Genomic DNA, 26,638 nt, shown 5'->3' with positions numbered 1-26,638 from the left:
TGGCTTGAATTGGGAGGATGATCATGAGCAAAAGCTTTTGGCTTACTTCCCAAAGTTGCAAAGAAAATGTTGCGATCCATTTAACAAACACAGGAGACTAGCCAAACTGATGACATGGTGTGGCAGTCAGGAACAGCGACTTTACATAATATGAAAAATAAATACTGCAAGGCGCAGCTCCATGTCAGACATAGCGAACTGATACTGTATACTGGTTATTGGGGTGGGGTTGGTGTAGTGTGGGGGGATCCATGGGTGGATTTGGATCACATCCTACTCATTCGTCAGGAAGAATGATGGTTCAAATAGGATGTTAGGTACTGTATTTATTTCTCAGAGATCAAATTATATTTCCACAAAATAATGTTTCTGGAATGAAACCTGTTTCTAACTACAGAAATAATTTCAGCACAATTCTTGTGTTTTTAGGTGGAACGACACTCATCCCCGTTTGTTCAAGCTGAACCCAGAAACCCGCACCCCACAACAGCAACACAGAATGCCTAAGGGAACGCATGCAGGATGACACTTTTCCACCCCAGAACTTATGAATAAAACACAGTCAAAGTTGATTGCATGATAAGTTGCAAGTGTCTTGAGTAACATTCACCCACACCAAACTCACGTAATCACGTTTTAACAGCATCACAGTTCTGGATCACACAGCATTCAGAAGGCATGTGAATTAACTGCCAAATTATTTGCCACATTAATGCCATTGGGGCAACACAGCCGGTTGAGTTAGACTAATTCCCTCTCCGACTGACACCATTGGTCCGCTGAGCATTGGGTACCTCAGGTGTTATTTCTTCATGTGAGGGATCTTGGTTAGTTTCGGGCTTTATAATGTCTGTTGTTGAGGACTTGTTCTGCCTCTGTGTGGTCTGTTTTGTGATGTCCCTTCTCAGGAGCTGACTCCATGTAGCCATTTGTCTCGTGTCCTTGTTGTCGCTCTCCTTATTACTCCCATCGGATGTTGTAGTCTCCCCATTCCCAAGACTTTCCCCGTCCTCTCCATTAATTTCCTCGTCACTATCAACCTCTTCTGTTGTGTCCAGCTGATTATCTACTTGTTGAATGTCCAAGGGAGTCTTCCCTTGGGTTGCCATATCGCCACTTTCCACCTCAAGTTGAGTCATCGATTTCTACCTTTTGGGTTGCAACGTCTCAATTTTCTACCTCTTGGGTTGAGTCATCAACACTTTCCACCTCTAGGCTGATCTCTACATGGGAGTTGATCTCATCCGTGTGTCCTTGGCTGTCCAGCTCAATGGCTGTTACTGTGTCTTTGTCACTGTCCCCTTCGGAGGTTGTTTCTTGAGCTTCCTCCGCAGGGTTAAGGTCCTCTAGAACGGTCTCCCTTAGGCCATCTTGAGGGGTTTCCTCATGGATGTCTAGCTCTGGGCTACTCTGTTTGGGAGGGATTGTCTGTGTAGTCGTGTCTGTATGGGTCTCCTCAATGACCCTCTCATTCTTCACGTCCGTTACACACTCCTCCAAGACGGTGTACTTTTCAGAGTGCACTTCCACAAGTGTCTGCTGTAGACAATCCCCTTGGTGGTGGATCACCTCCTCATGGTCGAGCCTTTCTGGGGTAGAGTCTTCATGGCCGTCCCACTTAAAGATGGTCTCCACTGGGCTGTGTGTCTCCAGGGCGGCCTCTACATGGACTACATCGTGGTCCTCTTGGGTGACCTCTGAGGAAGGGTTCTCACCGAGCTGTAACTCTACAGCGTCTATGTCATGGGGGTCAGCTAGGAACTTCTCAGTCCGTAGGCCCTCTGGCTCACTGGAGGTGAGTTTCACAGGGGTGAGGGGCTCTTCACATCGCAGGGTAGGTAGATGAGGAACAGGGCTGTGGGGAACGAGAAGGCCATGAAGTAACAACACTCAACAATACCTTTATACTGACATGTAAAACCTGAAATGCAAGTCTGGGTAACGAATTGACGCAAAGACTGATTTTTCACTTTAAAATGTATGCAAATAAAAAAAATACAATGATTGTAAAGTTAAACAAACCATAAAACTCTGCACAAGGACTACTTAACAATTTCCACAAAAAGCCCTTTACTTGAAGCACAGTGCAGATGCAAAGATTTGTGCCATCATTCTGTTACCACAAACAGCACAAACCACCATTCTGTTACCAAACATTTCATCTGCCGGGATTCAATCCAATCGGCCCTTTTCGGCTAGGCACCATAAAGGCGGTCACGGAGATCGCATTCAAAGTGAACGCTGCAGATGTTGGCTCAATCGGAAATTAGTTATGCGGACCGGATTGAATGCTGGCCTACAGTTGTGCTATTTGATCTGTTGACACTCCAGTCTTACCACTCCATGGACTCATAAGGAACTGGAGTAAGACTCGGGTCCTGGGCTGAGTCCTCTTCTGGAACCCGGCCCTGATTGGATGAGCCGTAGGTGAGGATGGCCTCTGTCACAGTGTAGGGGGTGTGGCCCTGCACACAGTCCCGGATGTGACCAACCGGCAGTTGGGTTTGCAGGAAGAGGTGGAGCTGGCTATCTGACAGACATACTGTCATGCTACACACTCTGAAGAAAGACAAACAACGTACACCAATGTCATGCTCAATGTTGGGGTCTCCTTTTATCTGATTAGTCATGTTTTTTTTTAAAGTTTCCTTTGTGCTCATTTCAGGTGTGACAATATAATGACCAATAGAGGGAACAACCAAGCACTATAATTGAAATGGTGAAGTCGTAGCTAATTATTAACTTAGGAGAGGAACTGACTTGTCCAGAAAGGACTGCAGGCCTTTCCTCCTCTTCTCCAGGAAGTCCTCACCATTAGAGGAGAAGAAGGGCTTGCTGGGCAGGTCTGGGACAGGTCTATAGGACAGAGAATAACCCAAAGCTCGCAGAACAGGGCAACTTCACATTAAAAGTTTCAAATTATTATTTTCTCTACAAAAAAAAGGAGTTAAGCCATGCACATTGGGGGACATTGCTATGACTTACACCAAGCCAGTGTTCTTTTGCATCCTCTTCTTGAGCCAGACAAACTCACTGTAGCGACGGCGCACACATGACGTCTTGGCCGTGAAAGCCTTGCTGTTGGTCTGTGAGTAAAAAGAGAGGGAGCACCATAATGTCATGTGGATACAGACAATACCAATGGGAGATATGGACAAAAGTCACACTGTGATAAATTGATACATTTTGCACGATAGCAATAAATACAACTTTTTTACTTTCCATTAGCGGCAGGGCTCTAGACGGACTTTTTCCAGTACCAAGTAAAACATGAAAGAATTGAGCTATTTATCTAACATGTTCAGGGAACATCGATGGATGTTTTGATGTGCAACATGTCAAAATAGGATTCAGAATGAGCTGATTTATTTAGGCTCTTTACAGATCAATATGCCTGCATATTTTTGGGGCATATTGGTCTAGGATATATGCGACATAATTCACCCACCTGAGGAAGCGGGAACTCAAAACACATGAGCTAGATTGCTAACTAAATATGACATTGGTGCTGGATAGCCATGTAATTGATCGAACAGTAATTGTAATGCCCTACAAAAATGTTCATCTCCATTACATACTCTGCCAAGTGATGGTATTTCCTCAATATTGAGAGTAACAATATGTTTATACTCACAGAAAGGTGAGAAGTTTTTTTAAAAGTGTTTTGCCTCAATTATATTTTTAAAATGCTTCTCAACTTCCATGTGTGTGTGCTTATCAGAATGCATCTCTCCTTTCACTTCGTGCACAAAGGGGGAGAGGGAGTGAGAGCCAGCAGCGATACCAGGACAGGCCAGATATTTTCATTGCAGGAAGTAGGTTAATGCACATTACTGTTGACCTAGCCTCATTGAGAACCAGGCTTCCCAAATTGGAAAGCTTGGTGAAGTCAATGGCACAAAGTAGCTAAAAGGGGGAAGAAGACTCGGTGTCAATCAGTGAAGCCTCGCAACACGTCAAACCAATCAACTGCCTTGCTTGGGCAGAAAGTGTTCAAGCCATACAGTCATTGGTTCAAGCAGAGGAGTTGTAAATGCCTTCAACTTGATTTTGTCTATAGAGCACACCTCTCGCAAAACAGAATTACGTTTTTCCTCAAGGTTTTCTTCCATTTTCTGCAATGTTGCAATCTTGCACACGCAACAACTCTGCAAAATGTGTCCTACCCGGTCGGGAAAACAGTGACGAGCACGAGGCACCCCTTCTACGGGCATGTGGGGGAAGGGTTCTTTAAATGTAACATTCAATATAAATTCCAGGAGACAATTATAGCCGTTTCGGCTAATGCAAAATTCTCCTGACCTTCAAAGTAGGGGTGAATTTGAGGTATGGCTAAGCAAGACTACTGTTGACCAAATAATGGCGTCGGTAAGAGGGTAATGTCTGTGTCAGTAATTTTAGCTTTATCGCCCCAGCTCTAGCCCAACCACCTTTGTCCCTAGTATTGATAACTATTTGGAAAACAAAATTGACATTTACACTGAGTATACAAAACATTAAGAACACCTGCTCTTTCCATGACAGACTGACCAGGTGAATCCAGGTGAAAGCTATGATCCCTTATTGATGTCACTTGTTAAATCCACTTCAAAATCGGTGTAGATAAAGGGGAGGAGACCGGTTAAAGAAGGATTTGTAAGCTTTGAGACACGGATTGTGTATGTGTGCCATTCAGATGGTGAATGGACAAGGCAAAACATTGAAATCCCTTTGAACGGGTTATGGTAGTAGGTTCCAGGAGCACCGGTTTGACTGAAGAACTGCAACGCTGCTGGGTTTTTCACACTCAACAGTCTCCAGTGTGTGTCAAGAAAAGTTCCACCACCCAAATGACATACAAACAACTCCAAACAACTGTGGGAAGCATTGGCATCAACACGGGCTAGCATCTCTGTGGAACGCTTGACACCTTGTAGAGTCCATGCCCTGATGAATTGAGGCTGTTCTAAAAGGCAAAGCGGGGTGGGGGGCAACTCACTAATAGGAAGGTGTTCCTAGTGTTTGGTATACTCAGTGTATATTATTTTGTCGTTGTTGTACATTTGCTGTTGACAGTGCACAACAACGTAGCAGCATTACCCAACCACAATCACCACAATTTAGCACTTAAGAAAATCTGAAGTGTCAACCAGTCTTGCCACAGAACGAGACACAGCCTGCTTCAGAGAAGCCATTTAGTCTTGAGCCATAATCAATTACCCATTGAACTGATGGCCCATTGGCCCATTGAACTAAAATATTAACATCTCTCCTAGGACTTATTCTGCTTTTATCAGGTAGTGCTTAGACGACAACATCCCCAGTCACTGTGCGTTCTTACCCAAACCAAAAGCCTTACATTAACGGTGACCTCCACGCTATGGCAAAGGCTAGAAATATGGCTACCACTGAGGGTTTCTCATTAGCTAGGTTTCCATCCAATTAGCGACAGATTTATGCAAATATTCTAAAAATGCACATAAAATATGCATAAAAACAATGTCCACTATTTTCCCACCAGAGGTGTGTTTCCATCAAATGTCCTTGTTGCAGCTATAAGGCTGTGCGTGACGCCATAGTGCACATAAAATTCCATGTACAGAATAAAAAAAATACATGTTAGGGCCTACAGAGTGACGCAGTGGTCTAAGACACTGCATCACTGTGCCACTAGAGATCCTGGTTAGAGTCCAGGCTCTGTCGCAGCCGGCCGTGACCGGGAGACCCATGGGGCGGCGGTGTCCGGGTTAGGGGAGGGTTTGGCATGCCGGGATGTCCTTGTCCCATCGCGCTCTAGCGTCTCCTGTGGCGGGCCGGGCGCATGCACGCTGACACGGTCGCCAGTGTGTCCTCCGACACATTGGTGCGGCTGGCTTCCGGGTTAAGCGGACATCCTGTCAAGAAGCAGTGCGGCTTGGTTGGGTCATGTTTCAGAGGACACACGGCTCTCGATCTTCGCCCCACCCGAGTCCGTACGGGAACTGCAGCGATGGGACAAGACTAACTACCAATTGGATAACACGAAACTGGGGACAAGGGGTAATTTAAAAATAAACAAGATATATTTTTAAATAAACAATAAAAAAACGAGTTAAACGGGTTTCCATCACATGATCAAATCTGATGGTTTTGTCACAAAAAAAATTGATATATAGTCAGGGTTTTACAATAACTTTTCCACTGGTGTCACTGATGCCATCAACTGAGAAAGTTGGTGGCACCAGCACATGATTTGGTCACACAACATCGTCGCCGTTACGTGCCGATAATGACCTGACCCGTGTCCCATACTGTACATGCATTCCATACAGAACTACCAAACGCCGACCGCATTATCTACCAAGAGAATTCTCTTCGATCCTAATCACAGTCGTGAACATCCCCCCCCCCCCCCCCCCCAAGCAGACACATCGACGGCCCTGAAAGAACTTCATTCAACTATGTAAACTGGAAACCACATATCCTGAGGCTGCATTTATTGTAGCTGGGGATTTTAACAAGGCTAATCTGAAAACAAGTTTAGAAATTATATCAGCATATCGATTGCACAACCCGGGCTGGCAAAATAACTGGATCACTGTTATTCTAACTTCCGCTACGCATATAAGGCGCTCCCCCGCCATCCTTTCGGAAAAGCTGACCATGACTCCATTTTGTTGCTCCCAGCCTACAGACAGAAACTAAAACAGGAAGCACCCGCGCTCAGGTCTGTTCAACGCTGGTCCGACCAATCGGATTCCACGCTTCAAGATTGCTTCGATCACGTGGACTGGGATATGTTCCGCATAATGTCGAACAACAACATTGATGAATACACTGACTCGGTGAGTGAGTCTATTAGCAAGTGCATCAGTGATGTTGTACACACAGCGTCTATTAAAGCATTCCCCAACCAAAGCAAAACTGAAAGTGCAAACCACTGCTTTTAATCAGGGCAAGTTGACCGGAAACATGACCGAATACAAACAGTGTAGCTATTCCCTCCGCAAGGCAATCAAACAAGCTAAGCATCAGTAGAGAAAGTGGAGTCGCAATTCAACGGCTCAGAGAGGTATGTGGCAGGGTCTACAGTCAATCACGGACTACAAAAGAAAAACCAGCCCCGTCGCGGACCACAATGTCTTGCTCCCAGACAGACTAAACAACTTCTTTGCTCGCTTTGAGGACAATACAGTGCCACTGACAAGGCCCGCTACCAAAACCTGCGGGCTCTCCTTCACTGCAGCCAACGTGGGTAAAACATTTAAACGTGTTAACCCTCGCAAGGCTGCCGGCCCAGACGGCATCCCCGGCCGCGTCCTCAGAGCATGCACAGACCAGCTGGCTGGTATGTTTACGGACATATTCAATCAATCCTTATCCCAGTCTGCTGTTCCCACATGCTTCAAGAGGGCCACCATTGTTCCTGTTCCCAAGAAAGTTAAGGTAACTGAGCTAAAGGACTACCGCCCTGTAGCACTCACTTCCGTCATCATGAAGTGCTGTGAGAGACTAGTCAAGGACCATATCACCGCCACCCTACCGGACACCCTAGACCCACTCCAATTTGCTTACTGCCCCAATAGGTCCACTGACGACACAATCGCCACCACACTGCCCTAACCCATCTGGACAAGAGGAATACCTATGTAAGAATGCTGTTGGGTCCCTGGGTCTCGACCTCACCCTGTGCAACTGGGTCCTGGACTTCCTGACGGGCCACCCCCAGGTGGTGAGGGTAGGTAACAACATCGCCACCCAGCTGATCCTCAACACTGGGTCCCCACAAGGGTGCGTGCTCAGCCCTCCCCTGTACTCCCTGTTCACCCACTGCGTGGCCATGCACGCCTCCAACTCAATCATCAAGTTTGCAGACGACACTACAGTGGTAGGCTTGATTACCAACAACGACGAGACGGCCTACAGGGAGGATGTGAGGGCCCTCGGAGTGTGGTGTCAGGAAATTAACCTCACACTCAATGTCAACAAAACAAAGGAAATGATAGTGGACTTCAGGAAACAGCAGAGGGAGCAGCCCCCTATATACATTGATGGGACAGCAGTGGAGAAGGTGGAAAGTTAAGTTTCTCTGCGTACACATCACGGACAAACTGAAATGGTCCACCCACACAGACAGCGTGGTGAAGAAAGCACAGCAGCGCCTCTTCAACCTCAGGAGGCTGAAGAAATTCAGCTTGTCACCAAAAACACTCAAACTTGTACAGATGCACAATCGAGAGCATCCTGTCGTGCTGTATGACCGCCTGGTACGGCAGCTGCTCCGCCCACAACCGTAAGGCTCTCCAGAGGGTAGTGAGGTCTGCACAACGCATCACCGGGTGCAAACTACCTGTCCTCCATGACACCTACACCACCCGATGTCACAGGAAGGCCAAAAAGATAATCAAGGACAACAACCACGCGAGCCACTGCATGTTCACCACGCTATCATCCAGAAGATGAGGTCAGTACAGGTGCATCAAAGCGAGGACCGAGAGACTGAAAAACAGCTTCTATCTCAAGGCCATCAGACTGTTAAACAGCCATCACTAACATTGAGTGGCTGCTACCAACATACTGACTCAACTCCAGCCACTTTAATAATGGAAAAATTGATGTAATAAATGTATCACCAGCCACTTTAAACAATGCCACTATATATAATGTTTACATACCCTACATTACTCATCTCATATGTATATACACTGTACTCTATAACATCTACTGCATCTTGCCTATGCCGTTCAGCCATCACTCATTTATTTATTTCTATGTACATATTCGTATTCATTCCTTTACACTTGTGTGTATAAGGTAGTTGTTGTGAAATTGTTAGATTACTTGTTAGATATTACTGCATGGTCGGAACTAGAAGCACAAGCATTTCGCAACACTTGCATTAACATCTGCTAACCGTGTGTATGTGACAAATAAAATTGGATTTGATTTGATCCAGGCTAATAACGACTAGACATTTTTTACATTAGCATGTTCTTACATGGATTTAGATATATTTACTCAAACCTACTGGCCCAAACAGAATTTCTAATGGCCCGGACATTAGTTATTTTATAAATTAATTTATTTTGGGAGATTGCAAAATATGACCTCATTCAAGAAAGGATAAATATATTGTTTTTTTTACCCCTTTTTCTCCCCAATTTCGTGGTATCCAATTGTTGTAGTAGCTACTATCTTGTCTCATCGCTACAACTCCCGTACGGGCTCGGGAGAGACGAAGGTTGAAAGTCATGCGTCCTCCGATACACAACCCAACCAAGCCGCACTGCTTCTTAACACAGCACGCATCCAACCCGGAAGCCAGCCGCACCAATGCGCCGGAGGAAACACCGTGCACCTGGCCACCTTGGTTAGCGCACACTGCGCCCAGCCCGCCACAGGAGTCGCTGGTGCGCGATGAGACAAGGACACCCCTACCGACCAAGCCCTCCCTAACCCGGGCGACGCTAGGCCAATTGTGCGTCGCCCCATGGACCTCCCGGTCGCGGCCGGTTACGACAGAGCCTGGGCGCGAACCCAGGGACTCCGATGGCACAGCTGGCGCTGTAGTACAGCGCCCTTAACCACTGCGCCACCCGGGAGGCCTTGTGCTGTGATTTTCTCACTTCATCCTGCCAGCAATGGGTTGGGTCAACCCGTTCAGCACTGCACCTGTACTGCCACTGTAGCGCAAGTCCACCTCGCAAAGTTTGCATATCATCACCTTCTCATTTAACTTCAACGTTTTATTTATTTTACCTTTATTTAACTAGGCAAGTCAGTTAAGAACAAATTCTTATTTTCAATGACGGCTTAGGAACAGTGGGTTAACTGCCTGTTCAGGGGCAGAACGACAGATTTGTACCTTGTCAGCTCGGGGGTTTGAACTTCCTTCCAGTTACTAGTCCAACGCTCTAACCACAAGGCTACCCTGCCACCTATTGCCATACACGACTTCACTGCTGTTGCTTCCCTGTGTCTCTCGCTCTACCATTTTTCTATTTGTTAATGACCATGACGTGCGGAGCGCTTTATATCCAAGGCAAATCATTTGAAAGACGCATATCTCCTCCTACTAAACACAAAAAGCATTGTTGCATTAGATGTTTGTTTAATTTTCCCTTTATGATGTTGATGAGCAGAGCCTGTGTTAGTTAGTGGTAACTGCACCATGATTTTACACTGAACAAAAATATAAACACGACATGTAAAGTGTTGGTCCCATGTTTCATGAGTTAAAATAAAAGATTCACGAAATTTTCCATACACACAAAAACCTTATTTTTCTCAAATTGTGTGTACAAATTTCTTTACATCCATGTTTGTGAGCATTTCTCCATTGACAAGATAATCCATCCAACTGACAGGTGTAGCATATCAAGAAGCTGATTAAACAGCATGATCATTACACAGGTGGACCTTGTGCTGGGGACCATAAAAGGCCACTCTAAAATGGGAAGTTGTGTCACACAACACAATGCCACAGATGTCAAGTTGAGGGAGCATGCAATTAGCATGCTGACCGGAGCTGTTGCCAGAGTATTTAATGTTGATTTCTCTACCATAAGTAGCCTTCAACATCATTTTAGAGAATTTGGCATTACGTCCAAACGGGCTCACAACCGCAGACCACATGTAACCACGGCAACCCAGGACCACCATATCTGGCTTCTTCACCTGCGGGATTGCCTGTGACCTGACTGCAGGTTGGTGTCGTGACCAACTTCAGTGTGCAAATGCTAACCTTCAATGGACACTGGCACGCTGGAGAAGTGTGCTCTTTTTGGATGAATCCCGGTTTCAACTGTACCGGGCAAATTGCAGACAACGTGTATGGCGTTGTGTGGGTGAGCGGTTTGCTTGTAAACAGAGTGCCCCATGGTGGCGGTGAGGTTGTGGTACAGATTTATTTAAATTGACTCTTTTCCTTAGATGAACTGAAACTCGTTAAAATTGTAGAAATTGTTGTGTTTATATTTGTGTTCTGTGTAATTTTGCAAAATAAAATTATTTTAAAAAGTTTTCAGTAAGGGATGATTAACTTTTTGAAAAAATCCCTGTCATTTAATCGTTGTCACCCCTAGTGCGTTCTTACCCGAACGAAAAGCCTTGGATTAACGGTGACATCCGCACTATGCTAAAGGCTAGAGTTACCGCTTTTCAAGGATGGTACACAGATGCAGACAAGTAGTCCCGCTACGACCTTTGCTGAGTCATCAAACACACCTGCCTCTTTTTGCCACCGCTTCCTCTTTTGAGTCCAGGGATTAGGGCCTGGTCCGGAGTAAACAGATCTAGAGCTGCCAACTCAAGTAGAAATGTTCATCCAAATTGAGGTTAATAACGGCTGTTTTGATGTCCAGAATCTGTTTCGGTCGTAGGAAAAGATGGCGGAAACATTATGTAAAAACCAAAAGTTAAAATCAGCATAAAAAAAAAGAAACACTAAATAGGAGAATTGGTCAGGAGCCTGTAAGACGGATGACATCCACTGCTGTTGTGCAGTGGATCAATAACTTAAGTTGCTCGGGTGTCCACATCACTGAGGACTTAACATGGTCCACACTCACGATGCGGGCACAACAGCACCTCTTCTCCCTCAGGCTGAATAGGTTTAAATATGCTATTGGTACTCCTTGTATATAGCTGATGTTCTTGTGTGTTTTATTTTCTTTTACAAGAACTTCCACAACGATGCAAAGTTAAGGAAAAGAAAAACACACAAGAATGTCAGCTATATACAGTGGGGCAAAAAAGTATTAAGTCAGCCACCAATTGTGCAAGTTCTCCCACGTAAAAAGATGAGAGAGGCCTGTAATTTTCATCATAGGTACACTTCAACTATGACAGACAAAATGAGGGGGGGAAAAATCCAGAAAATCACATTGTAGGATTTTTTTATGAATTTATTTGCAAATTATGGTGGAAAATAAGTATTTGGTCAATAAACTTTTGTTATCTCAATACTTTGTTGTATACCCTTTGTTGGCAATGACAGAGGTCAAATGTTTTCTGTAAGTCTTCACAAGGTTCACACACACTGTTGCTGGTATTTTGGCCCATTCATCCATGCAGATCTCCTCTAGAGCAGTGATATTTTGGGGCTGTTGCTGGGCAACATGGACTTTCAACTCCCTCCAAAGATTTTCTATGGGGTTGAGATTTGGAGACTGGCTAGGCCCTTGAAATGCTTCTTACGAAGCCACTCCTTCGTTGCCCGGGCGGTGTGTTTGGGATCATTGTCATGCTGAAAGACCCAGCCACGTTTCATCTTCAATACCCTTGCTGATGGAAGGAGGTTTTCACTCAAAACCTCACGATACATGGCCCCATTCATTCTTTCCTTTACACGGATCAGTCGTCCTGGTCCCTTTGCAGAAAAACAGCCCCAAAGCATGATGTTTCCACCCCATGCTTCACAGTAGGTATGGTGTTCTTTGGATGCAATTCAGCATTCTTTGTCCTCCAAACACGACGAGTTGAGTTTTTACCAAAAAGTTATATTTTGTTTTCATCGGACCATATGACATATATCATCCAAATTCTCTCTAGCAAACTTCAGACGGGCCTGGACATGTACTGGCTTAAGCAGGGGGACACGTCTGGCACTGCAGGATTTGAGTCCCTGGCAGCGTAGTGTGTTACTGATGGTAGGCTTTGTTACTTTGGTCCCAGCTCTCTGCAGGTCATTCACTAGGTCACCCCGTGTGGTTCGGGGATTTTTGCTCACCATTCTTGTGATCATTTTGACCCCACGGGGTGAGATCTTGCATGGAGCCCCAGATCGAGGAAGATTATCAGTGGTCTTGTATGTCTTCCATTTCCTAATAATTGCTCCCACAGTTGATTTCTTCAAACCAAGCTGCTTACCTATTGCAGATTCAGTCTTCCCAGCCTGGTGCAGGTCTACAATTGTGTTTCTGGTGTCCTTTGACAGCTCTTTGGTCTTGGCCATAGTGGAGTTTGGAGTGTGACTGTTTGAGGTTGTGGACAGGTGTATTTTATACTGATAACAAGTTCAAACAGGTGCCATTAATACCGGTAACGAGTGGAGGACAGAGAAGCCTCTTAAAGAAGTTACAGGTCTGTGAGAGCCAGAAATCTTGCTTGTTTGTAGGTGACCAAATACTTATTTTCCACCATAATTTGCAAATAAATTCATTAAAAATTCTACAATGTGATTTTCTGGATTTTTTTTCCCATTTTGTCTGTCATAGTTGAAGTGTACCTATGATGAAAATTACAGGCCTCTCATCTTTTTAAGTGGGAGAACTTGCACAATTGGTGGCTGACTAAATACTTTTTTGCCCCACTGTACAAGGCGTACCAATAGCATATCAACGTGCAGTAATATGTGGTAATTGAAGTAAGTAGGCAGGCAGGGGTAAAGTGTCTAGGCATCAGATTACATAATAATAGAAGTAAAAAGTAGAGACTGCGTGTATGGGAGTACGTGGATAGAGCTTGCCAGGCGGTCGTAGAGAGAACAGTTCATGGCTTGGGTGGCTGAAGTCTGGCAATTCCTTCTAAGAGAGCTTGTAAGTAAACATTTCACCTGTTGTATTCGACACATTTAAAAAACAATCTGCATTATGTCCTTCTGATGACTGAATCAAGCACATAGTCTAATGTCAGGAAGGGACAAGGACAGTACAGATTAAGAACTTGAACTGCAGGATTCCATTGTGTTTACAGAGAACAAGGTCAACACTAGATTGTCAAGCAATTTGAATAAAGCCGTCCAATGTTAAAAGGTAGACTCAGCAAAATAACCTTGCCACGAGCAGCAGCGCAGATATTGAGATGAGCGAGATGTAAGACTTCGCTCTCACAGTCACACAGTATCTGCGCATGTGCACAGGTTCGCTTCATGCTGTTACAGCGTGGTAGCCAGTGCACCAAAACAGCGGAGAAGTTGAGACTCGCACTTCAACGCTCTTAGTATTTGCGGAAATTGACCCACTGCGGTTTACTTTCTGCATCGACATGTCGCCGAGTCTACTTTTAAGCATCCAGTTTCTCCAGCTAGCCAGAACAAAATGTTGTTATGGGTTCGAGAATAAGTCTACATCAAAATAGCTTGATGCTGGTTTAGCTATTCATCACCATGAGTCAAACATCATGGCGAGAGCAAAGTGAACTGCAGAGATTAACAAAAGGCACATGATCGTTGTACAATTCATAACAAACATGTTTACCTCTGAGGACTTCTAAATCAAATCAATCAAATTTTATTTGTCACATACACATGGTTAGCAGATGTTAATGCGAGTGTAGCGAAATGCTTGTGCTTCTAGTTCCGACAATGCTGTAATAACCAACGAGTAATCTAGCTAACAATTCCAAAACTACTACCTTATACACATAAGTGTAAAGGGATAAAGAATATGTACATAAAGATATATGAATGAGTGATGGTACAGAGCGGCATAGGCAAGATGCAGTAGATGGTATCGAGTACAGTATATATATATATGAGATGAGTATGTAAACAAAGTGGCATAGTTTAAAGTGGCTAGTGATACATGTATTACATAAAGATGCAGTAGATGATATAGAGTACAGTGTATACATATGAGACAAATAATGTAGGGTATGTAAACATTATATTAAGTAGCATTGTTTAAAGTGGCTAGTGATATATTTTACATCAATTCCCATTATTAAAGTGGCTGGAGTTGAGTCAGTGTGTTGGCAGCAGCCACTCAATGTTCTGTAAAGCATATTCAGTTAATCAAGTATGTTCATAGTGTAATTTGTCTAGTTGATCATACAGTGTTTTTTTGTATTTAGAAATATAACTTCGATGTAGTGGGAAACGTCATGTGAATTGAAAATAATTTGGCCTTGAGCTGGGCCTCTAGTGCCGAAATGATAAGCAGCCAGTAGCAAATCACATTTGTGCAGTGCGTGAAGAGGATAATGGACAGCTATGGAAAATGACCAGTTATTATGTGGGAGTCATGTGCTGGCTGGAAAGTATATATAGAACTTTCTCTAACATTCATATTTTAGTGCATTTTCTTATGACACTTCTGGTTTATAAACGTTTGAAGGTCAGAGGTTTTGTCTCTGGTTCTGTTAAAAGGAAAATGATTAGGAATAGAGTACAAGATTTATCCTTCATTCAACTCCAGCATTCTAACCCACAGGCCATCCACTTTAGTGACATGTAGGTTAATTTGGTGATAGGAGTAGTAATTTGTTTTTCCTGGTCCTGACTCATCTATGATAAATGAGTAAAGCACAATTGTAAAGAAATTTCAAACTAGCCCTTCCTGGTTACTTCGGATCTACAGCTCTAATAAGGACTTACGCACTCATTGAGACAACTGCTTCTTTGTCAAGTTTAGACAGTGAATGGACACTCACATGTAAGAATATCTTGAAATCTACGTACGAATTCCAAGACCCGTCATTCTGAACCCGAGGATCTTGGACCCGCACAGCAACAAACTCCTGCAGAGACAAACAAAAGACTGCTTTCACTAACAGAGGCAGCTGCAGGCAGTTTGTGTTGCTAAATTGGTGAATCAACAGCTTGCAAAGCTAGGAGGAAGTGATACAACATGGTGTTGATGGTTCCATGTCATGGGGACAATCTCAATTGAGCATCCTCGGGTCCTCTCCTCGCCTCCTTCTCAAAACCCATTGGAGGATTAGGTCAGAGGGGCGGGACATTTAGATTTCTCATCAATGGATTTAGATAAGGAGGCGAGGACAGGACGTGAGGAGTATGCAATTGAGATTCTCCCATGATTGCGCGACACAACTGTGTATACTTTTTTTCACCCAAAAGTTTTGTTTACCAGAGCATACAGTGGAGAAAAGTGTCAGAGTAAATGGGGAGAAAATGAGGGTAACTTACATCTTCTTCGTGATTCTTAATCATCATTCAGAGTATCTGTTAATCCCTTGAAGAACAATCTGTGTAAAAAAATAAATTTAAAAAAAGTATGTTTTTAGTTCCACCTCTAAAAAAAAAAATATATCGGCAGATATAACGGTGACTGCTGCCTCCGTAAAATAGGTATTGGAATCAGAAGCAAAAATCTAATTTCGGTCGGGCTCTAATTTACATATTTTCGTGATTCTTAATAATCGTTCCGTAGGCTACGCTGCACATGATACATCTGCCAAACAAAGCAGAAACCACAAAATGCAAGAATCAATATCAACGAGTCAGCAAAGGTGGAAACTGCCAATGCTTCTCTTCCACAAGTGGCACCTCTCAAGTCTCACTAAAGCACTCAGTCACATGAGGACAACGGTTCAGGGCCGCAATAATCTTTGTGAAAAAGGTACGCATCGATATCTCAAATGCAGTTAGTCTTTTGCTTCTCTTTGCTGTTAGCCATGGGAACAGAAGATTGGGGAGGAATTCCTTCACTTGCCATTTGCCCTCAAGATAACCCCCCCTCCTCGTCTTGATAGCACAGAGACGCAGTAGGTTTAACTCCACCACCAACCACTTCTGTGTAAAAAAAAAGTATTTGACTGTAGGCACATTGTAAAAATAAATGTTGATACAATTCAAAAGTCACTGACACTAACGTTTGTTTACCCACACTTCCTAGCTAGACTAACAAACTGATGAATCATGTTTTGGAATGACAACTTGGGCTAGGCTAGCTGGTAACGTTCATATGAAGTCAGTTCTTAAAAATGTGTTTTGAAAGAGCCACAAATAATTAGCTAGCTAACAGTAGCTATTCGGAGTTGAGCGCTTCGACCGATATTTTGAAACACTAATTCTACAAGTGTCGAAGTTTCGACGAAATTGTAATTCACTAAAATCATGCCTTGGCATCAATTGAGACGCAATTTCCGTTTCCGGGCAAACTCAAACCCTTTAAATAAATAAATAAACAGTCGCCATTTTCCCTTCATGATAAATGTTACAGCACCGACATTTTTGACTTTATTATCTAAAATATTATGGACAGGAGGAAATCATACACATTTAGTAGAAAATGTTGTGTTAAAATCGAACATTTTCTAACGGGAGCGGACATATACCGCGTTGGTACACTCACTGAGCAGATCGGCCGACTAGCTAATCTCTAAATCATCTGAGACACCTACATGAGATAACTTTGGTTACGTTGGGAAATCCACACAATGTAGAATCGATGCACGTGTACAAAGAATTTTTGAGATCGGAGACGAAGGGGGCGGACACGATATTTAGCTTACACAAGCTCATATTTGATTGATAATAAACTAAACACATTTATAAGAAATTATAACCCATATTATTTTGCTAATAATATAAACATTTGAAAACAGACACTGTTTTTCCTCTTGAAATACTCGTTTTGAGGTGAGTTGCATTCTATCCTTGCTAGTCTTCGCTACCTGCACGTTTGTGTTGGGAAATAATGTAATTATAGCTAGCTACAGCGAGTATCTTGCCAACTACAGAACGATAAGAATGCATTTCTATATACATTGCGCTTTGTGGATTAACTAGCTAGCTAACACATTCAGAATGTGCATTCTAGCGATGCTTTTGTTTTCTATTGAAACCAATATGGAGGAAAGTGGCGTGTGTAACTAGTACTCGAGAGCTCGTCTGAATCGGGGATGAACCGTGGCTCTGTAAATAACAGGGAACACGAGCTAGACCGTTTTCAAACGATATTAAACCATGTTTTGGCTAACTGATTATTTGTACTCCGGTCAAGCATGATGCCGTATCACCACAGAGTTTCTAAACGATGTTTGGTTCACCTCGTATTGTAGCCAGTGTTGCCAACAATTATTCAGTTGGGGCGGTAGGTAGCCTAGTGGTTAGAGCGTTGGTCCAGTAACCGAAAGGTTGCAGATCGAATCCCCGAGCTGACAAGGTTCAAATCTGTCGTTCTGCCACTGTTCATAGGCCGTCATTGTAAATATGAATTTGTTCTTGTTCTCTTTAACTTGTCTAGTTAAATAAAAAATAAATCAACTATTTTTCAGTAAGAATCTGTATTGGCTCCTTTCCTTGTCGCTAGAGGACCGTTTCCACGACAACGTCACAGCACCAATTTGCCTTGCTGCGGCACAGCTGATTTTTTTCCCCGTGTAGCGTTTTTGTCCCCTTTCCCGCCGCACACCTCCTCCGCTTGTGATTCTCTGCCTGTGTGTGCGCCGTTACTGTGATTTCTGTTCCACAGACAACTTCTCCCACTCTCGTTTGCGGCATAATTGTTTGGGAAAATTCGCTAAAGCTATCAAAACTCCCCCAAGGCTATCTGAAAGGTAGCTGAATTTTGTCGCTCGACTCTTTTACCAATATAATTCGCCGAAGGTATCTGAAAACTCACCAAAATATAGCGACTAAGTCGCTAAATAAGCCCCTAGAAGGGTTTTGACTAAATTGAATACAGCTTTTGCCAGATTTGACTTTTCGTCATAGGTTAGGTGAACGTATGCAGCAAGTTAGAATAATTAACGTAGCAGGTTAGGATAATTAAGTTAGGGTTAGTTAAAATACTCCAAAAGCTGCATGCCTTCTAGTTAAGGACCCCCTAGTGAGCGTAGTTTTTCCTCGTGTAGTAAAATGACAAACAACGTAAAGGGAATAATAGCGCCATCACCGGTTGTCTACTCGTATTGTAAGTGGTTACTTGCCCTCCAGTTGTTGCACAGATTGAAGGAAGTGTTTATACTCCGTCTCCTGCATGATGGCCCCAGTAATTTTGCGAGCTACCGCAACATCTGTGGTCAATTGAGCCCCCCCAAAAAATTGTAGCTGCCCGAGGCCACCCCTGTCCATATTCTTGTGCTTCTCTCCAGCACTGTACTCATTTGCTATTAGAAATTTGCATACGGGTACTCTTGATGCACATCCATTTTCAGTATCTACAAAAATAAACAACTTACTGTGACATTTAGGCATAGTAATCCTGTAAATACCATTCACTCCACAAAGTTCTCACAATTTTTTGCCCAACTACATCAAGGGCCCATGTTAGAGCCCTGTAAAAAATGGTGTAGACATTCATGAATCGCTTTCTCTCCAATGCTATTTTTTTTAAATCCTGTCTACCTTGTTGATTCCTGACCCCCATCGCCCCTACTCTTGACGTTGACCAGGAACCAACTGCTGGTCCCACGGTCTACCTGATGAGTATGAGCGAGTCTACAGAACCTTCTAATGATGCTCCCACTCTCACTGAAGGTCTTATAACATTTTTCAAATATACAAGCCATTTCTATGTTTTGTCTGTGTAAGGGGTAAAGGGAGTAGATGTTTTTGCAAAAGTCAAGCTGCTATTTCTACTAACAAATCTTCTTCTGCAGCAGTGGGTAAACATAGGCGTTTATCATTTATGTGTGGCACTCTGTGATGTTGTGAGTTTCCCATCTACCTCTGTGTTTCACTGAATTACAGTATATAATTTCAAAAGGTGATGCTACCTCTCACAAGACGCCATAGAGCTTAGCATCTTTAGGCTTTAAAGGGGCAATCTGCAGTTGCTACATACATTTTTGGACTTATAAAGGAATGCTATACAGTCATGACTGAAGTTATTGGCACCCTTGGTAAACATGAGCAAAAAATACTATCAAATAAATAATACAAATACTGAGCTTTATTGTATGCAACAAAAAAGGGAACATTTTATACTAGTACAATTATTCAGAAATTGATTTAACAAGTAATAAAAAAAAAAAAGGGTTATTTTCTGGAGTGTGCCTGGCCAAAGAGCTCTATTTTCAAAAGGCTCAGTACTGTTATACTCGCAATGGGAGGATGCCAGAGTATTGAAAACGGGTGGTAATAGCTTTGATGTATCTTTTTAGATTTGTTTTATTACTGGTCAACCAAAATCTCCTCTGAGCAAGTGTATTAGTATAAAATAATTGAGCATACAATATAGCTCAGTATTTGTATTATTTATTTTAGTCTTTTTTGCACATCTTTATCAAGGGTGTCAATAATTTAGGTCATGATCCTACTGTATACCTGTTGATTCTTAAAGAAAATAACTTATAAATGCCTCATTAACTTAAACTGTATTACCACCTCAGAACCTAAAATATAAGCTTGTTTTACCCCAATGTTTGTAAACATTGTAAATGTTATTAAACACATCAACATGCTTAACTATACTTTTCATATCTTGGTTGGTCAGTCCTTGTAGTATATGCATTTGAGAGTGGTTACATTTCTCCAGGCCCATCCCTTAGCTTTTTTTTTACCAAAACAGAGGCGGGGAATTCGCTTTGTTATTGTTTCAACTGCGGATTACCCCTTTAGTGAAAAGTTCAGTATAAGTGTCACCTCAACAGAGTGGCCGTTTTCTGGAGCCGTGATTTGCTGCTCCTGCACCCACAGCCCACATTACCCCTGCATCTGCAGACAACATTTCCCCTGCACCTGCAGACATCAATCCCCCTGCACCCGCAGACATCAATCCCCCTGCACCCGCAGACATCAATCCCCCTGCACCCGCAGACATCAATCCCCCTGCACCTGCAGACATCAATCCCCCTGCACCTGCAGACATCAATCCCCCTGCACCTGCAGACATCAATCCCTCTGCACCTGCAGACATCAATCCCCCTGCAGCTGCAGACATCATTCCCCCTGCACCCACAGCCCCCACCCAGTCTCAGGTGACGATGACAACGCCGGCTGAGAAGAAGGCAGAGGATGTGGTGCCCGTGGAGGAAGAGGAGGAGGAAGAAGAATATGTGGTGGAAAAGGTCTTGAATCGAAGAGTAGTGAAAGGAAGAGTGGAGTACCTTCTCAAGTGGAAAGGCTTTTCGGAGTGAGTTTCCACAATATCCCTAGTGTGTGGATTGCTTGTATTGACCAATCAAAACACCACTTTCCCTCCAATGCCGTTTTCGGGCTTGATTAACACCTGCCTGTATGTTTATTCAGTGACGACAACACATGGGAACCAGAGGATAATTTGGATTGCCCCGACCTGATTGCACAGTTTCTGCAGAAACAGAAATCGGCCCATGAGTCTGTGGGTAAGAGGAAGTCTGCAGAGACTAGTGTGGAAGGAGAGGAAAGTCGACCCAAGAAGAGAAAAGATGACGTAAGTCCTAAAGACCGACGCATGTACACAGATGCAATCATTTGTCTTTGCTCTGTCACATTGATTGACTGCGATTCACTGTGTTTTAGCCAGAGAAACTAAGGGGCTTCGCTCGAGGTTTGGATCCAGAAAGGATTATTGGTGCCACTGACTCCACTGGAGAACTCATGTTCCTCATGAAATGGTTTGTTTAGCCTTTAATCGCCCTATTCATTTGAATTTATTTGAACCTTTATTTATACTGCTTACTAGACCTAATCATGGAGCAGTAGCATGTTAACTCCTGTTACTGTCTGGAAACTGTCTACCTGTCAATTCCCAAACAGCGTAGATCAGCATACATTTCAAGCTAGTCCATGCTGGTCTGATGCTGGTCAAACTGGTCTGACCAGCATGGACTAGCTCAGGAATAGGCAACTAGATTAAGCCGTTAGTCGATTTTGTAGGAGGGCCGAACCTAATCATTTGTAAACTGCAAATTGACCACAACTGAGCACATAAAGAGATTGTTATTTTCAAATCCAATCATTCATACCTTGATTACATTGAGACACAATCATCTCTTTTTTATTTTCTTGTGGGAATACTTGGGAACAGATTTCTTAAATGAAACACATATTTAGCCAAATTCCTGGTGATTTTAGTAATTTCTGACTAAACCAAAAACCCTTAACGTTTACCGTAACCATTTTAAATTTCAACTTCAATGGGGTGACTTTCCAAGGATCCCGTATAGCAATGACCTTTTTAGAATTTAAAAGCTCAGCAAAGTTCAAATTGGAATACAATTTCAGATATCTTGTTTATTTATAGAACAGATTAATGTGATATCACTGTGCAGACTTCATCTAACAGCAGAACCAAATGACCTGGATAACAGTTGTGATTACATTAAAAGTAAAAAATGTAAGTGATCAATGCTTTTCAAGATTCTCCACTGATTATTACAGTAATTGTGAAGATCTCCACAGACCTGCTATTACCTATGCATGCTATCTTCAACATTCATGCTTTATATGATTACATAGGAAGAAATGTACAGTGCATTAGGAAAGTATTAAGACCCTTGACTTTTTCCTTATTTTGTTACATTACAGCTTTTAGTAAAATAGATTTGTTTTTAATTCCCTCATCAATCTACACACCATATCCCATAATGACGAAGCAAAAATAGACTTAGACATTTAAAACATGGAAATATCACATTTACATAAGTATTCAGACCCTTTACTCAATACTTTGTTGAAGCACCTTTGGCAGCGATTACACCCTTGAGTCTTCTTGGGTATGACACTACAAGCTTGGCACACCTGTATTTGGGTAGTTTCTCCCATTCTCTGCAGGTTGGATGGGGAGCGTTGCTACACGGCTATTTTCAGGTCTCTCCAGAGATGTTTGATTGGGTTCAAGTCCAGGCTCTGGCTGGGCCACTCAAGGACATTCAGAGACTTTTCCCGAAGCCACTCCTGCCTTGTCTTGGCTGTGTGCTTATGGTCGTTGTCCTGTTAGAAGGTGAACCTTCGCCCCAGTCTGAGGTCCTGAGTGCTCTGGAGCAGGTTTTCATCAAGGATCTCTCTGTACTTTACTCTGTTCCTCTTTCCCTCGATCCTGACTAGTCTCCCAGTCCCTGCCGCTGAAAAACATCCTACAGCATGATGCTGCCACCACCATGCTTCACCGTAGGGATGGTGCCAGGGTTCCTTCAGACGTGACGCTTTGCATTCAGGCCAAAGAGTTCAATCTTGGTTTCATCAGACCAGATAATCTTGTTTCTCATGGTCTGAGAGACCGTTAGGTGACTTTGGGCAAACTCCAAGTGGGCTGTCATGTTCCTTTTACTGAGGAGTGGCTTCTGTCTGGCCACTCTACCATAAATGCCTGATTGGTGGAGTGCTGCAGACATGGTTGTCCTTCTGGGACATTCTCCCAACTCCACAGAGGAACTCTAGAGCTCTGTCAGAGTGACCATCAGGTTCTTGGTCACCTCCCTGACCAAGGCCCTTCTCCCCAGATTTCTCAGTTTGGTCGGGCGGCCAGATCTAGGAAGAGTCTTGGTGGTCCCAAACTTCTTCTATTTGAGAATGATGGAGGCCACTGTGTTCTTGGGGACCTTCAATGCTGCAGAAAGGTTTTGGTCCCCCAGATCTGTGCCTTGACACAATCCTGTCTTAGCGCTCTACGGACAATTCCTTCAACATCATGGCTTGGTTTTTGCTCTGACATGCACTGTCAACTGTGTGACCTTATAAATAGACAGGTGTGTGCCTTTCCAAATCATGCCCAATCAGTTGAATTTACCACAGGTGGACTCCAATCAAGTTGTAGAAACATCTGGTAGGCCTACCACAACAGTGGTAGGCCTGATCACAGACAACGACGAGACAGTCTATAGGGAGGTCAGAGACCTGGTTGTGTGGTGCCAGAATAACAGCCTATCCTTCAACATAGCCAAGACTAAGGAGATGATTGTGTACTACAGGAAAAGGAGCACCGAGCACTTCCCCATTCTCATCAACGGGGCTGTAGTGGAGCAGGTTGAGAGCTTCAAGTTCCTCGGTGTCCACATCAACAACAAACTAGAATGGTCCACCACACCAAGACAGTCGTGAAGAGGGCACGACAAAGCGTATTTCCCCTCAGGAATCTAAAAATATTTGGCATGGGTCCTGAGATCCTCAAAAGGTTCTACAGCTGCAACATTGAGAGCATGGTTGCATCACTTCCTGGTACGGCAATTGCTCGCAAGGAGGGTAGTGCGTACGGCCCAGTACATCACTGGGGCTAAGCTGCCTGCCATCCAGGACCTCTACAACAGGCGGTGTCAGAGGAAGGCCCTAAAAATTGTCAAAGACCCCAGTCATAGACTGTTCTCTTTGCTACCGCATGGCAAGTGGTACCGGAGTGCCAAGTCTAGGACAAAAAGGCTTCTCAACAGTTTTTACCCCCAAGCCATAAGACTCCTGAACAGGTAATCAAATGGTTACCCGGACTATTTTAATTGTGTGCCCCCCCCAAACCCTCTTTTTACGCTGCTGCTACTCTGTTTATCATATATGCATAGTCACTTTAACTATACATTCATGTACATACTACCTCAATTGGGCCGACCGACCAGTGCTCCCGCACATTGGCTAACCGGGCTATCTGCATTGTGTCCCGCCACCCGCCAACCCCTCTTTTACGCTACTGCTACTCTCTGTTCATCATATATGCATAGTCACTTTAACCATATCTACATGTACATACTACCTCAATCAGCCTGACTAAGCGGTGTCTGTATGTATCCTCGCTACTTCTATAGCCTCGCTACTGTATATAGCCTGTCTTTTTACTGTTTTATTTCTTTACTTACCTATTGTTCACCTAACACCTTTTTTTCTGCACTATTGGTTAGAGCCTGTAAGTAAGCATTCCACTGTAAGGTTGTATTCAGCGCACGTGACAAATAAACTTTGATTTGATCTCAAGGATACTCAATTTTGAGTCTCATCGCAAAGGCTCTGAATATCTATGTAAAAAAGGCATTTCTGTTTATTTGTAAAGAATTTTTTTTTTTTTTATTGAATCCATTTTAGAACAAGGCTGTAACGTAACAAAATGTAGAACAAGTCAAGGGGTCTGAATACTTTACGAATGCACTGTATAATTACAGTAATCTCATTGTGACCATGACTATTTACTGTATTACAAAAATTTATATTGAATTGTTTGGTTGACAACAGTGAAATATCAACATTTAGAGGAGATTTATCTACAGCTTGGATAGGTCCGTCTGAGCCGCAGGCTTAATCCCAGTCTTTAACTTTTTTAGTCGGAGACATGAATCCAATATATCATTTAACTTGTCGACAAGTTAATAGGCTGTTTATTGTATTTCAATAATAATAATAATAATTGACATGTTGGATTCGCGTCTCCATCTCAACCAAAAATCAAAGTCATAGAATTAAATCAAACTTTAAAAGCACTTTAAATAACGTTTGATTTGATTTAGATCTTGTATTTTCCATGTAGATTCCACATCGCAATAAATTGTCAAATTACATTGAAACAACATTAGTTCGACCAGCTGGTGCCCAGTGGGATGTCTTAAATAATTAAGCACTTTGATGCTGGTATTTGCTAGTCACCAGCATCAAAGTGTCCAAAACCCAACGAAGGCTGGTCACCAGCATGTGCTGGTCTATGCTGTTTTTTTCAGCAGCGTATGCATCAATGAAAACTACAATAATCCATTGCTTTCATCTCCCCATTCCCTGTATCCTGACCTACAGATGCGGTCAAATATATTTTACATTTTGAAATTTAACCTTTATTTAACAAAGCAAGTCAGTTAAGAAATTCTTATTTACAATGACGGCCTACCCCGGCCAAACCCGGACGACGCTGGGTCAATTGTGCGATGCCCTATGGGACTCCCAATCATGGCCGGATGTGATATTGTTACCCTTGCACTTTGCAATGGAACTTTTTACTTGCAATTTAACACATGCAAGCTAAATTAAAGAGAATCATTGCCTCCAACCTAGTTGGAATAATTTAGTCCAGGACATTTTGAAGTGAAATCTAAATTTAATTTTAAAAATGTCTTGGTCCTGTGCGGTTGTAAATCAAACAAATACATGTGTAAACACAACTTTTTTTCAACTTATTTTTAGAACAAACTGAATCATACAATGGTGCCAATATATTTGACCGCATCTGTATGCTTCATGGCGTCACTACAATCCCTGAACTAGCCACAACCCTCCACTTAAGTACTCATCCAACTCATGGTTCTTTCCACACGGTCTGTTCTTGTAGGAAAAACTCTGATGAAGCAGACCTGGTACCCGCTAAGGAGGCAAACGTGAAGTGTCCACAGGTGGTCATATCCTTCTACGAGGAGCGGCTTACGTGGCACTCTTACCCCACCGAGGAGAAGGAGGACGACAAGAACTAGCCGTTTGGTGTCAAGCTGGTTCTGAAGACTATAGAGGTAGTGCAAGGGCATATGGGTTCTAGGCAGAGGGTCTGAAAAAGCAAGATAGCATTTGGACTCCCTTTTGGCTTAATATCACCCATCAGGTTAAACTCTTATCTGGATATGATCAGTCAATACAGGCTATGGGTTATCTTGAGGAAACACAACCCTGGAAGAAATATATAATGCAGTGTTAATTTTTAAAGATTCACTTCAGTGATGGTTTATTTGGATACTACAAGATCATTTTCACACTGCACCCTTGATTAAGAGGTCCAGACCTTTTTGCTATGACATTACTGTATAGGCTGGTGGAGATGTTATCATTCATAGTGTTGTAAACAAGAGAACAGTGCCATTTTGTCTTTTAACGTAAATGTTTTGTAGCGTTTAGTGCAAAACGATGTTAATCTGTGCTCATTTTGTGACGGTTTTATTCGTGTATTAAGGTGACTTGTTGAAAACCCTATCTTTTTACTTTGCTCATTCGTCCATATTATCATTCTAACATTTTCATAAACAGAACTTGCTTGTCTGTTTTTGGAGAATAAACAACTTTTTGTTACAGTTGTCTCAGTATCATTCTGACAAAACTACAAGTTTGTGTAAATAGTTGGATAGCTACATTTAGAAAGGCTTGATGTATTCGTCTTCACAAAACCTAATGAACGGACAT

At 43.0% G+C, this 26,638-nt stretch overlaps 2 protein-coding genes across 7 annotated transcripts; one reads left to right on the top strand and one right to left on the bottom strand.

Annotated features, from left to right (window-relative positions):
• Positions 1–306: 306 nt before the first annotated feature.
• LOC139368066 (sorting nexin 11) lies at positions 307–18,087 on the bottom strand. Of its 3 annotated transcripts, none has more exons than XM_071106604.1 (8): positions 16,513–16,780; positions 16,353–16,432; positions 15,827–15,885; positions 15,331–15,417; positions 2,986–3,086; positions 2,761–2,856; positions 2,338–2,559; positions 307–1,855 (listed from the first exon to the last, which is right to left on the bottom strand). In XM_071106604.1, exons 3-8 carry the CDS (start codon positions 15,851–15,853, stop codon positions 1,168–1,170), a joined length of 1,221 nt encoding a protein of 406 aa, XP_070962705.1. In that variant the 5' UTR covers positions 15,854–15,885; positions 16,353–16,432; positions 16,513–16,780; the 3' UTR covers positions 307–1,167. The 3 variants fall into 3 exon arrangements, with proteins under 3 accessions (XP_070962705.1, XP_070962706.1, XP_070962707.1); XM_071106605.1 differs by having other exon boundaries at positions 16,353–16,429; positions 16,513–16,756; XM_071106606.1 differs by lacking the exons at positions 16,353–16,432; positions 16,513–16,780 and adding an exon at positions 17,692–18,087.
• Positions 16,829–26,529, top strand: LOC139368069 (chromobox homolog 1b (HP1 beta homolog Drosophila)). 4 transcript variants are annotated; one of them, XM_071106608.1, is made up of 6 exons: positions 16,829–17,281; positions 19,039–19,123; positions 20,285–20,720; positions 20,837–20,999; positions 21,089–21,183; positions 25,803–26,529. In XM_071106608.1, the coding sequence occupies exons 2-6, from the start codon at positions 19,069–19,071 to the stop codon at positions 25,939–25,941; spliced, it is 888 nt and encodes a 295-aa protein (XP_070962709.1). In that variant the 5' UTR covers positions 16,829–17,281; positions 19,039–19,068; the 3' UTR covers positions 25,942–26,529. The 4 variants fall into 4 exon arrangements, with proteins under 4 accessions (XP_070962709.1, XP_070962712.1, XP_070962711.1 ...); XM_071106611.1 differs by having other exon boundaries at positions 16,836–17,281; positions 20,239–20,720; XM_071106610.1 differs by having other exon boundaries at positions 17,072–17,281; positions 20,549–20,720.
• The last annotated feature ends 109 nt before the right edge of the window (positions 26,530–26,638 follow it).

This window comes from Oncorhynchus clarkii, chromosome 16 (assembly GCF_045791955.1).
Source record: "Oncorhynchus clarkii lewisi isolate Uvic-CL-2024 chromosome 16, UVic_Ocla_1.0, whole genome shotgun sequence".
Classification (NCBI taxonomy): domain Eukaryota; kingdom Metazoa; phylum Chordata; class Actinopteri; order Salmoniformes; family Salmonidae; genus Oncorhynchus; species Oncorhynchus clarkii.
The sequence above is the reverse complement of the archived record's forward strand: the minus strand, read 5'-3'. Positions and strand labels throughout refer to the sequence as shown.

Excerpts from the sequence above, each read along its gene's own strand:
- LOC139368066 (XM_071106606.1), bottom strand. The coding sequence starts at position 15,853 with ATGATGATTAAGAATCACGAAGAAGAT. Across the intron at positions 15,418-15,826 it reads TTAAGAATCACGAAGAAGAT|GAGTTTGTTGCTGTGCGGGT; the intron begins GTAAGTTACCCT and ends TTGTCTCTGCAG. Across the intron at positions 3,087-15,330 it reads ATTTCAAGATATTCTTACAT|ACCAACAGCAAGGCTTTCAC; the intron begins GTGAGTGTCCAT and ends TTTTACTCACAG.
- LOC139368069 (XM_071106608.1), top strand. The coding sequence starts at position 19,069 with ATGAGTATGAGCGAGTCTACAGAACCTTCTAATGATGCTCCCACTCTC. Across the intron at positions 21,000-21,088 it reads CCAAGAAGAGAAAAGATGAC|CCAGAGAAACTAAGGGGCTT; the intron begins GTAAGTCCTAAA and ends ACTGTGTTTTAG. Across the intron at positions 21,184-25,802 it reads CTCATGTTCCTCATGAAATG|GAAAAACTCTGATGAAGCAG; the intron begins GTTTGTTTAGCC and ends CTGTTCTTGTAG.